The sequence below is a fragment of the Myodes glareolus genome, chromosome 4 (genome assembly GCF_982192425.1).
Source record: "Myodes glareolus chromosome 4, mMyoGla1.1, whole genome shotgun sequence".
NCBI lineage: Eukaryota > Metazoa > Chordata > Mammalia > Rodentia > Cricetidae > Myodes > Myodes glareolus.
The window spans coordinates 53,536,717-53,550,450 of NC_142029.1; the positions used below are offsets into that span (position 1 = coordinate 53,536,717).

The 13,734-nt window shown below is 40.4% G+C and overlaps 1 protein-coding gene across 1 annotated transcript in view; it reads left to right on the forward strand.

The window, feature by feature from the left end:
- The window catches only part of Slc9a9 (solute carrier family 9 member A9), a 551,770-nt gene that overhangs the window by 254,571 nt on the left and 283,465 nt on the right, over positions 1 to 13,734 (forward strand). The window contains exon 8 of the mRNA XM_048452510.3: positions 1,124 to 1,229. Coding sequence (XP_048308467.3) covers positions 1,124 to 1,229 — 106 coding nt within the window. The remainder of the gene's footprint in view (positions 1 to 1,123; positions 1,230 to 13,734) is intronic.

Sequence of the window (13,734 nt, forward strand, 5' to 3'; positions counted from 1 at the left end):
GAGGCACTCAGTGGTTTAGATGCCTAAGGGGAGAGCGCATTCGAGTCTGGGCCATTCTGACTCCTGGTATTCGGGCTTTCTAAATTTTAAAAAATCACGTCTCATATACTTACCTCATTTCACTCTCCAGACTCAGGGGGAGATGTATTCTTATTGCCAAGTCACATGGGACAGAGGTGGAAATCAGTAACACACTGCTCAGAAGTCACACAGCCAATGACTGGATAAGCCGAGGACTGAACACAAAAACTCCATCCTAGAGGTTAAAGGCCATGTTTTCCCTACATAACATGCACTGCCCATCTTTTAATGTAGAATAAGTTTCATATTTTTTTCTAAAAGCATAAGATTGCAAGCCAATCATGTCTTGTTATTTTCCAGGGCACTCTGTGCCTAACAAACATGTTAGCAACGTAACATTTCCCCATCATCAGAGGCTCCTAACCATCTCCCTATAGCCCATTCTTTGCCCAACTTGGGTCACCATCTTTTAATTTCTTTCTAATTTATAGTTTACAGATTATTGCCCAAGTATCACCTTTGATCAGATGGACCATTGCTTACCAAAAGGTGCCTGACTTAAAAATAACACCATTTCTCCTCCTTGTGTTAATACCAAGAGGGCTTGCATGGTCCCCCTCTCGCTGTGAATAACTGCATCTCTTTCCCTGTTTCCACCCCAGGAAAAGGGGGTTCTACAGAGGAGCTAGCCTCAGGCTTCATCCTAGGGACCAATACCACACCTCCTCTAAGGAGCTCCTCTGATTCCAAGGCACACTCCCTTTGCTTGGTCTTCCTCTTCCTACCAGTGTTTCTGGGGTGATACTCCAAGGGCCAAATCACACTCAGGAGATTTCATACCCACAGCCTGCTGGGTTTACTCTTAGTCAATACTTTAAAAAAAAAAAAATCTGAGCGCTGGTTTGAATTTTTATGGGTGAGTTGAGCCCGCAGTGAAGCATAAACCCAGACTCCCCTCCTTAGGGCTTGCGTGCTACACCTACTCAGATATGAAAAATCAGCCTTTTATTCTGCGACTCTCATCACCAGATCCATGCCTCTTAGCCAACAAACAGATTTAGTTACAAAAACAGTGGTTGTTTTCCTTAACACATCTTGTCACTTGACCAAATTTACCAAGCTCTGTGAGTTCCCGATGCTGGAAACGGGCCTGTTTTTCCTCCTTTCTTGGAGTGCCTTCCTGTCTGCAGAGGCTGCCGGCTTAACAGGTCAGTACTTCATGCTACAGTGTGATCAAGACCTGTGAATGTGGCCTGGTGTACATGTGCTCTCCCTGGCCCAGCAGGAGAGGGTATGAAGTCCCTCTTAAATAGTGAATCAAATGGATTCTATCAAAATCAGCCTCTGCAGGGTTCTCTGGAGAGAACTAATAAAAAAAATTCATCCACTTTGTGCAAAATAGTTTGACAGAATGATTTCAAAATGTTCTTTTCTCCTTTTTGGACAGGAGGGGCTGTTGAAAGGACCAGCTTACGGTTATGATGGATGACTTCACAAATGAAAGGCTGTATGCACTGTGTAGGGTTGCCCACAGCCAGCCTTGCTGGGGGGAGTGAAGTGGCAGCAGCCTCCAGTGTGGGCAGCCTCTCCAGGGTGTGCACAGCTCACAAATATCAGTGTATTCTTTGCACAACTGCCTGGCCAAGTCAAAGAGCCAAAAGCCAGTGGGTGGCTCGACGGTCTAATGTCCCATATAGCAGAAAGTCTCCAGAGTCTTCTGAGGTTGGATAGTAAAATCCAGAGAAAGCTGTCTTAAGGTCCGATGAACTTTGAATCCTTTGTTATGAGTTTTCCAACCAATGGCTGTCCTGTCACTGCAGAGGTTCCACTAGGGTGACCGTACTTATCAGGCGATTTCCATGTACAAGAGTCACCAAGTCGCTGCAGTCTGACTTCCTGCTGCTCTCTAGTTTCAGCCCTGGGTCCATTTCTCCCCATGATGTTTTAACTGACAAGCAAGTGGCAAGAATCTCTACTGTACTCTACCATACCATTACCCATAGTAAGACCCCTGTCCTCGGGGTATTTTCTTTCTAATGATGATTAATCTAAATAACAATTAAAATCTACACCCATTGAGAACATCTCACAAACCAGTTTACTGCCCGCCCCAGATGATCTCATCTGTCTCCAGAAAGACTCAAAAATAAGAGGTGCCCCAGTTGACTGTGTGGTGAGTGGTGACGCTGAGATTTAAAGCTAGGAAAGTTAAATCCAAACCGTTAGGCCCATGGCAAATGAACCTCCCCTGTGGGAGGCCGGGATGGCCTCCAAGAGAGGGTGGTCACTGGATCCCAGGAGCCTGCTTTGTCTTAGGCTGGTCATCTCTGCCTTTTGCTGCCATGCCCATTGATTTAGCATGATGACCAATTGATAAGCTGGCCTGAAACAGTACAAAGCCTCATGAGCCCTACATTCCTACAGGGTTCTAGCCAGAAAACTGCCCGGAAAGTTCTCATGACACTCTAACCAAGACTGTACCACTAGAGTCCACCTTCCTGGGCACTTCATCCAAATTATTGTGATGCAAAGACTGCTATATTAATGTGTTGCCATGGCATGTAGCTGAGGAATTTGCTGCAGAGAGTGTGCATCTGGGGGCTAGGGTAGATATTGCCCTTCAAATGAAACAATACAGGCAACTTCTCCTATACAGCTACTCAAAAACATTGCTCCCCTTTTCTCCATATTCTGTGCCCTCTTCTGTACTTAACTTGTGAAGTTATCTACATAGTGCTAACAGTTAAGAATAAATACTTGACCTTCTAGAAAGGTTAGAAAATGTCTTGTAATAAAGACATGCAAGTACACACACACACACACACACACACACACACACACACACACCTAGAACTGGTACATTTATGTAAATGAAGATTTTCTATTTCTGGGTTCCTTTCAACGAGATTTTGTTCTAGAAACTACATGTAAGGTTACAGTCTACAGGAAACACTACCTTGCTCTTTTACCTTTCCAACCTGACTCCCTCAGTGGATGCCTGAAGACTAAGAAGTCAGCCACACAAGACGAGCCCTTGCAGGTGTGGGCTTTAGTAGCAGGAAAACCCCAGTGTCTGTGGCTGCACCCCTCAGAAGGCTCTCCTGAGCAGTGCTCCAGATTTAGGCAATATGCCTAAGAGGCATTTGATTCAAAGCAAACTAGGTACAAGCATTGCCTGTTGCCAAAGACCAATCACTTGTGTGTTTATTTGTTATTTAATCCTATTTCCAAATTGGATTTGCGACAACTCATAATACCAGCCATGCATGCATATCGTGGGACCTCTTAGTTGAGGATAAACATCCATGTTCTGGGATAGAGATTTTCTGCAAAATTAGGCAGCTGTGTGTTGCTATAGTTTGGCAATAAGCATGGCTCTGTGCTCTTTGGGAGCCAAAGTCAAAAGAGACCCTGTTGACTAACCCGGGACTAAAACAGCCCTTGTCAGAGAGAGTCACTTTAGTTATAAAAATGAACAAAAAAAAGAAATTAAGGGGTCTACTAAAATCTTAGGAGATTTTATCAGTTGAATCATCATATGTGGAGTTTGAGCACCTGAATGGAAATGTCTTTAATAATAATTTTGAAGAAGTGGGAGACGTGTTCTTCATGTGGTCATTTCTCATAAACACCTCTAAAGAAATCTGAGGGTCTCATACCTAGTGAAATTCTCTCATCCCATCGCAGTGTAAGGATACCATCCTAGACCACAGTAAATTAGCATGGTACAAAGATAAAACGTTTTAACATATGCCTAACAAATAAATATACAGCAGTAAATACAGGGAGGTATAAAATGGAATGAGCTAAGGAATGCTTGAGACCAGACGTCATGAGGGCTTGATTGTTTGGAACACTAGCAGTACAACATGGAGGACCTGGACATGGTACTCATGTGCCACCATTTCCCAGAAAGGTTCCCTGAACCCAGGCATTGCCAAATGGGTCTGTAGGTGGATTATTCTGCCCCTCCTGCCAGCTCCCAAATCATGACACAGAGACTTATTATTAGGAAATCTCAGCCGATAGCGTGTTACTAACCAGCGCTCACAACTTAAATTACCCCATTTTTATCAATCTACTTTTTGTCTCATGGCTTTATTACCTTTACTCTGTACTGAACGTGCTGCTGCTTCTCTGATTGGCTGGTTACTCTCGAAACTCCGCCCTCTTCTTTCCAGCATTCTCTCTGCCCTGAAAATCCTGCCTGCTATTGGCTATATTTCTTTTTATTAAAGCAATCACAGTGACATATCTTCACACAGCATAAGAGAATATTCCCCAACATAGGTCCTCAAGGACATCACCCCGAAAGCCAGTCTGTGAGCCTTCCATGCCTAGTTTATCTACTTTACAGGTTCTATGAGTTTGATTTTCACAGATGACCTGGCCTTGAAAACAGAATTTCTGCCACTTTGACTGTAGCATGTCTGTTTTTAAATACATATCTTCACTTTTTTTTTAATTCTATGGAAAGACATATTTACTGTATGAAATTTTAGAAAATAAACATTCACAGAAGTAAACAAATTAGAAATAATTTGTATCATTACTTCCTACTTATAGCTATTATTAACATTATACTGTGTTCATTTAACAAAATGTATGCATATATATTTACATTCACATACAACAAATTGAATATGTACTTAAATATACTCAGGCATTTAGATATTCAATCTAAATTTAATTTAGAAAAGTAATAAGCAACTTGCTTTCTTCACTCAACGGTTTATAATAAATGCTTTTTATGACATTCAATACTATAGCATATTAACTTCTACCAAGTCTCTTGATTATTTCCAGCTTTTAGTACTAATGATTTTTAGGTAATAATCCTTATAGCTAGGTGTCTTAGTTAGGGTTTCTATTGCTGTGAAGAGACACCATGAACATGGCAACTCTTAAAGAGTAAAACATTTCATCAGGGTGTTCTACTTACAGTTTCAGAGGTTCAGTCCATTAGCATCATGGTGGGACATGGTGGCATGCAGGCAGACATGGTGCTAGAGAAGCAGCTGAGAGTCCTATATCATGCAGGTAACAGGAAGTGGTCTGAGGGTCACACTGATGGAAGCTTGAACAAAAGAGACCTCAGAACCCACCCCCACAGTGACACACTTCCTTCAACAAGGCCACACCTCCTAATCGTGCCACTCCCTATGGGCTCGTGGAGGCAAATTACAGTCAAACTACCACACTAGGAATGTGGATTTTGTTTATAAAACTGCTTGAAAATAAAATTTCCGGGGTAATATTTTGTTTGTGGGAAACTGTTCTATTTGTCTTCTGTAAAAGTCATGCCCCCTTGTGCTTCTGCCAACATGGGTGCTCACTCCCATCAACCCGTTAAACACGCTGAACTGATCACATTCCATTTCCGTCTGTACTCCCCTCCTGCTGAACAAAAGCATCTAATGGCCTGCTGCTGTTTATCTGCATCCCTTCCTTGCTGAACCACCTGTCAGTCCCTTTGTCCTTTCTTCTCATTCAAATCCTCATCTTGCCACATTTTGTTTTCATTGCTCTTTATCAAGAAAATTAAGCTGTCATTTGTCATATATTCTATGAATATTCTTCAATATGCATCTGCCCTTTCATTGTATCTATTGTGTGAGTGTTTTGTGTGTATGTGTGTTCACTTGCATGCAGACATGTGTATATAGTGTTCATGAATGTGAAGATCAGAGACTGATATAGGTGTTTACTTTGGTTGTACTCTATCCTATTTATTGAAGAATGGTCCTTGCTGAAGCCATAACACACTAATTTAGTTGGTCTAGCTAGCCAGTGTCCTCAGGGATCCCCTGCTCCATCTCCCAAATGATGGGATTACAAATGGGTCATCACACCCGATTGCCATTTACAGAAGCACTTGGGATCCAAACTATCTTCCTTGTGCTTGCTCAGCCAGTCTGTCAGTCATGGAACCTTCTCTCCAGGCTCCTGTTTCTTTTTTAAATATCTTATATTTTGTTTGCTTGTATCAGGTAATGTGGTAATGTAGATATTTTCATGTTTTATATAAGTTTATCTCCACTCTACATCACACACACACACACATATATATATATCCATATGTATATATATATATATATATATATATATATATATATATATATCCTTTATGGTAGTAGCTCTTTGGTTTTATTTGTGGGGTAGAATAGGGATTTGATTTCCTTCCTACATGGTAAGCCAATTGTTCTAACAACCCAGAGATTTAAATTCATCTGTGTATCATGTATTATGTGTACATTCTTGACTTTCTGTTGTTTATTTAGCATGTGTTCACTCTTTAAATTATTTTCACCTTCATGGTTTATTTTAATATCCAATAGATCAGGGCTGGAAGGATGCTAAGTAGTTCAGAGCACAGACTACTCTTTCAGAGGACCTAGGTTTGCTTCCCAGCACCTGCATGGTGGCTTACAACTATCTGTAATTCCAGCTCCAGGGGATCCAACACTCTCTTCTAGTTTTCATAAAAACTGCAAGCAGGTGATGCACAGACAAACACACATGAAGGCAAAACACCCATAACTTAAAATAAAAATAAATAAATATCAAAACTTTAATGCTGTGGGACAATGGTCTTTTATCCTGTCACTTGTATTATTTTTAATAAAATGCTGATTGGCCAGTAGCCAGGCAGGAAGTATTGGCGGGACTACAGTGACTAAGCAGGAAGTAGAGGTGTGACAATCAGAATTATGGGAAGAGGAAAGTTTCGGTGCACAGTTGTCACTCAGACACAGAGGAAGCCGGACACAGAGCAAACAAGATGTGACTGCCTTGCCGAAAAAGGTATCAAGCCACGTGGCTAACACAGACAAGTATTATGGACTAAAATAAGTTATAAGAGTTAATAAGAAGCCTGAACTACTAGGCCAATCAGATTATAATTAATGTAGACCTCTGTGTATATCTTGGGACTGAATGACTGCAGGACCGAGTGGGACAAAAACCTCAGTCAACACTTTAATATATCTATACATCTACATATAGGTATATGGATATATAGATTTATCTACTAGATCAATATCCTATATTTTATCTTCATTTTTAAGGACCATGTGCTATTTATAGTGCTCATATATTTATAATTCTAAATGAATTGAAAATAATGTTGTGTTTCAAACAGAAAATAATTTGAGAATTATGCCTCTCTATTTATTTAAGTCATTTTATGGCCCTCAGTAAATTTTTATGGTTATCTCCATATTAGACCTCCAAATCCCTTTTAAAGTATCTTTTTAGCTATTTTATAGTGTGGGGTTCTGCAGTGAATGGGGACTTGTTTGTCTATATGCATCTGTATCTCACTACCGTATTTCATTTACTTTTTGTGGTTCTGAAATACTGAAGTACTGACCTGATATGTAGACTTGAAGGGCAGATATTACAATAGACTATCAGGTCGACAGCAGGACTAAAACATCCCAGGCACTCAATCAATATCGTGTGTGTGTGTGTGTGTGTGTGTGTGTGTGTGTGTGTGTGTGTGTGTACATATACATGCATGTGTGGGGGCCAAAGATCTACATCAGGTGTCTTCTTCAATCCCTGGCCCTCTAGTTTCTTAATATGTCACCCACTGACCCTGGAGCTTAACGATTTGGCTATACTACTTAGCTGGAAAGCCCCAAGGACCCTCCTGTCCCCACCTCCCCAATACGAGGATGTCAGACACACACTGCTGCCCTCAGTTTTTTTTTTTTTTGTTTACTTGTTTTGTTTTGTATTATGGGTTCTGAAGAACTGAAATCAGGCCCTCATGCTTGCACAGCAGACACATTACATCCTGGACCTCCCAAGCCTCGGTGCTGATCTTTTGAGTCTTGGAATAAGTGAGTACGGTTCATCAGAGAATCAGATTTCCCAACTCTGCATCACAGACTCCGTGATACAGTAGTCAGTGCTCCTGTACCTGGCGGTATTGCTATAGTTCCTTTCCGGCCACTGGTTAGGCTATCCCAGAGTAGATCGACAGACCAAGTAAGTGATCATCATGAATTTCATGAATCTGTAGCTTGACTTCCATACCTCATCAGCTAAAAATTAAGACACGTAGACAGGAAAGGAGCATAGTCTAGGAGAGTGTAGTGGACGTGTGCTGGTGCCTCTGCACAATATCCATTCTCACTTCCACTGATAGTAGTATCCCAGGGTCAAGTAAGGAATAACCCCCGTGTTCCACTGGATAATAGTATCGTCGTAAGCAAGATGTGTCACCTCCCTTGCTGAAATGATTGACAGCTTCTGGAGTTAGGTCCACCAGATGTTTTCCCTGGGACAGGAATCTTTAGGACAAAGATAGGAAGATGAACAGTTGTTGGCACCTGCCCTTTGCAGTAACAGAATCTTGTTGAGACCTTCTCTTCATTCCTGCCAGCAGAGCCCTGGCATTTGGTGCCTTTTTTCCCAGAGAGCTGCCATACTTCTTTCCAATAAATTCTCCCTGGTGGCAGCAGCCAGGGTCTGTTTTGATTGCTTACAAAGAAGCCTAAATGGGATCAAGAAAATAATGATCTACAGGTATTTCATAACGGAAACCACGAGTGGATGGTAGACCAGGCAGGAAATGAAGTTCAAAGGCAGCAAAGCCTTGAGGCAAGAGTACTTGGGACTGTCGTATGCCAGGTGCATACTTAACGACAAACAAACAGACCAAAAAAAAAAAGCTTTCAAAGATGGTTTGCATGCTGCTTGTTACCCTTGTCATTTCAGCTTCTTATTAGATTCATTATGAGCACTTCATGGGGACGGGAGCTTCCTCACTACCTCGTCTCCAGCTCTCACTTCAGTTGTTACTAATTTGATGATGATCATTTGATTTATTTTCATCATCGTTTCCTTCAAGGGCCGTATTTGCCACCACCTCATCTCAGGCTCTTGGAAACTGCACCTGCAAATATTCAATAGTCACACAGCAGAACAGCTTTTCTAGAAACAAGTGGCTTTTAGACATGTAAATGAGGGTGGCATTTCTGTTCCCCAGAAGTCTGGTTTTCCTGCTACTGGAAGCACTAGAAGTGCAGTTGGAGAAGCTTACTTAGAAAGACTGGACCGATACAAAGTGTGAATGCAGCCTACCTCGGGGAGGGAAGTGTGCACATTGAAATGGCCATCATGGGTTCTCCCCGGCGAGGAGTACCAGGAGGAAAGAATTTCTAAGACTCTGTCTACCTGGCTTTCACAGCCAGCTGTGGAGGGAGCAGCCGCTGGCTTCTGGCCCCTCGCTGACTCACAGGGGCTGCAACAAGCCATTCTATTAATTGGTTCTTATCTCTTCACCGCTAAAGCAAACGGATTCCATTAGTATCCAGTGGAGGGACTTTGTACAAATACTGAAATGTGGCTTTTGAGGAAATGCAAGACCCTGAGGTGTTCTCTCTTAGAGACGCCTGGTCTACCTGCATCCCTGACTTCTGATCAGGTAGAAATCTCCCCATCCAGAGACCTACTTTCTAAAAGTCATTAGGTTACTAAAGCCATTATTTTAAATTGAATATTGAAAATAACTCAGCAGCATTATGTATAGCATAATCCCTAATAAAATTGAATCCTGTCATAGGAGCTGATGCATAGTTTATGAAGATAACAAAGAAGCACAGCTGGAAAGGTTATTTGAAAATGCATTTTTATAATCTCTTTCCCAGCAGAGACTTTGGGGGTCCCATTTTTTGCCAGAAGCAAACTTTCAGGACTCTCATTAAATAGCGAAGTGTGTGATTTCCGAGGGCAACACTGACACAGTGTCTAATGATTCCCTGCTCCCAGCCACTGCTGTAATAAATGCATCTTCCATTTTTAGAATCCTGGGGCCTATTTCATAGCCACTGGAGGAAAAGGAAAGGGTATGACATGCCTTCCCTCTCACACACAAAATTTAAACCATATAGCCCACTATTTATTCAGCTTGGAATGGTTTCCCTCTGAGAAAATAAACTTGTCAAATATGAAGGAAACTAGTCTTGATTGCTGAGCAACGCTGATGGGCTTTGAAGTGTGAGCCTAGAGAATAAAAGGCTCTGTGAAAGATAAATACATAAATAACCACCGAGAAGCTAAGGCAGGTCTTGATCTGGTTCGTTCTCTGGGACAACTGACCAAGATGTGAAACGAAGATGAGCTAGGCACATGTGTGGACCACAACAGCGAGATCTTGTCTGTCCTGTCACCCACATGCTTCTGTTGGTCTGCAGTCTCAGGTCCTAATTACACTGCCTAGTAAGGAAGAGCTGACACATGTCAGGTCAGTTCGTGAAAGGCTTTTGTGGAGTGGGAAGGGAACCTGGGAAATTCTCTCTTTCACAATACCTGAAGAAAATAGCTCTCCCAATCCAATAACTTCACCAGACATGTTGAGACTTTCCTTGATCTCTGTGACTCTTTGCGTCTCATCCTTAGGATCTCACCAACTGGGTTGAAAAACTGGGTTGAAGATTCCAAAGAAAGCTTTCGGCTTTTTTGTGTTCCATTTGGCATGCCTCTGACTGGGCTGGGGTATGATTTATGATGCTCAGTACCTAGAGCAAATTGTCTTAAGGGTCTTAATTGGGACTGTTTCTCAAAATAAATCTACCTGGCACCTCTTGACATAACACTGCTCTGGATTTCACACTGACAGGACGATGTAAAGCTCACATAGACAAAACTCACCAGCAGATAAGGAACAGTGTTTACCAAGAGCCTTCAGGCTGCAGGAACAAGTACCCATCATTCCCAAGGATATTAGTTACTAGCACACTGAACCATGGCCAAGCATGCCCTGATGTAAGTTTAGTAAGCAAGTATAGCACACATCTCTGTAGTCGGACTTCTCTTTGGGCCTCCAGCTCACAAATAACAACACAGAGACTTATTAATTATGAAAGCTTGGCCTTAGCTTAGGCTTGTTCCAAACTAGCTCTTATAACTTAACTATTTATATTAATCTATGTTCTATCATGTGGTGTTACCTCTCTTCCATCTTGCACCTCCCATTCCTTTCCATGTCTCCCAGTATCTCCTGCAGCTAAATTCCTCCTACTTCCTCTCTCTGCCCAGAAGTTCAGACTATACCTCCTGTGCTGTGAGATAATGCTCTTGTACACTGTAAAGATTTATCACTCATATTCGTTTAATAAGATGCTTGACCAGTAGCCATGAAGGAAGTATAGGCAGGGTGACCAGACTAAGAGAATTATGGAAAGAGGAAAGGCAGAGAGTCAGTCACCAGATGCAGAGCCAAATGCAGAGGAAGCAAGATGAGAATGCCTTACTGAGAAAAGGTACCAAGCCACATGGCTAAACATAGACAAGAATTATGGGTTAATTTAAGTTGTACAATAGTTAATAATAAGCCTGAGCTAACTGGACAACAATTTATAATTAATATAAGCCTCTGTGTATTTCTTTGGGACTGAACAGCTGCAGGACCGGGTGAGACAGAAACTTCTTTCTGAACTCCTGTCTAGCTTTTGGTCATTTAGATCTTTATTAAACCAATCACAGCAATACATTTTCATGCAGTATATAAATATGCCACAACATTTCCCCCATATTGTCTAAATAAAAAGGAAAGATTTTAACTCTAATATAGTAAAATTGCATATATTAATAACAGTTATCAAGTAAGAATTATGTTTACAATGTCAAATCTATTTGTATTTAGCATATTTGGAGAAAATATTCTAGTATTTATCTTAACTTGATGAATTTAAAGTTTTATATCTAAATCATTTTATCATAGCTTGTATTACCATCTTCAAACTATTTTTATACCTCAAAACATTTTCTTAGATAGACAATTTAAACTTTTATGAGTCTCAGATTTATATACTTTATACCTCATTTGTGAGTTTCTTTTTAAATTTGGTAACAAGGAAAACTGTAACTATCTAGGCTTCAACCCCATCAAAGGCATGAAAAGGCTGTAATATTACCTGAGAAAACAGGAAGTGTAGAGCAAGCAATTTTCAAAATTATCGAAACAACAGAGACATTTGGCTGCCTGGACAGTCACCCAAGTTTCCTCTGTAATAGTGGGGCATCCATCTTTAGTCCACTGGTCTAGAATATCTGATAGACTTTTCTGTGAAGCAGAAATATTGAAGGAGTGTCCTACCTTGTCTTAGCAAAGTTTGGCAGTCACTTTGTGTCCTGCTTGTTCAATTTGGACAGCATTCTGACAGCAGTTGAGGCAAGGGCAGTTTCTTTGCCAAGTGGATAGCTTTGCCATAAATTTCCATATGGAGGAACTTTGATGCCCACTCTCCTCTTTTGAAGTAAATTGGTGCTGTCAGAAGCAGATATGTTTCATTGTCATGAAAAGTCTTGTGTGATTAAAAAAATTTAAATGCCATGTTCTTTATATCTTTCAAGTGTTTGATAACCATCTATCTATATAAAATATATTTCTATATGACCTCGAGAACACTAACATGACTACAAGTTTTATTATTATAGATCACTAACTATTAACCTGCATTTCTTAATTATCTTAAATGGTTTATAATAATATTTTTTAAAGAGTAAAAATTTACATTACATTTTTAAATAAGCTGCATAGGTACAATACCTTAAGCAAGAGTAGAAACATATATATAGTATAAAGAAATAACCTTAAATTTGTATCAATATACAAAAATATCTTAAGCAAGAGTAGAAATATAAAGTATATTCTTACAAAAATAACCTTAAATTTGCATAAATATATAAAGATCCAGACCAATATAAAATATTTGAGACTAGTGATTGTTCAAAACTAGATACAAAAATCCACATTTTATCCCATCATTTCTATACTATATTCCCCTTTTTTCCATTCAGAAAGAGATCCCTGAATATAATCTCCTTGTTTAACTTTTTTCCTGGCCATGACTGATAACAACTTGTAACCAACTCCCCTAAAGAATTACAAATATCTATAACCCACTGAATGACCAAGAACTACGCACTCTACCTCTTGGGAATGTGGGTATCATTCATGTTCTCTAGATTGTTTCCTGTTGTCTGGGGGTAGTGGCATCTTTAGAGAAAAATGAGATAACGGTCAAGTCCTGGGAGATCTAGCTGTGTTATTTTTTATTTAGTCTCTGATAGGAAAGTATAAAGTTTATCTGAAGTGGGGCTAGAGTAGTCTGTGAGGCTGGGGCATCTCAGTTAGCAGCTTTGCAGTCGCTCTGACTGCAGAGTTTTGAAGAAACTATAATAGAGCCATTCTGAGAGGCTACTTGACTTTATTGGTGTCTGGTTCTTTTGTTCTGAAAACATAAATTTTAAAGGTAGCATATATATCTGTATCAACACAAGTATGGAATATGCAGCATGCACAAGTCAGTTAAAGATAATTTTGTAGTCAGATATTTTTGAACTATCAGCTCACAAATAATGACATGGGGACTTATTAATTATGAAATCTCGACCTTAGCTTAGGTTTGTCCCACTAGCACTTACAACCTAAATTAACCCATTTACTTTAATCTATGTTCTGTCATACGGCTTCTCACCTCATCTCTCCATACTACCCATGCTGCTTCCTCCCTATTTGGCAGTGACTCCAGCTTCTTCTTTCCAGCGTTCTTTCTCTGCTTGGAAGTCCTGCCTATACCTCCTGCTTAGCTATTGACCAGTCAGCTTTTTATTACACCAATCATAGAAAACATTTCCACACAGTGTACAAATATCCCACAACACAACTCCCCTTATTGTAGCTTACCAGCACACGCC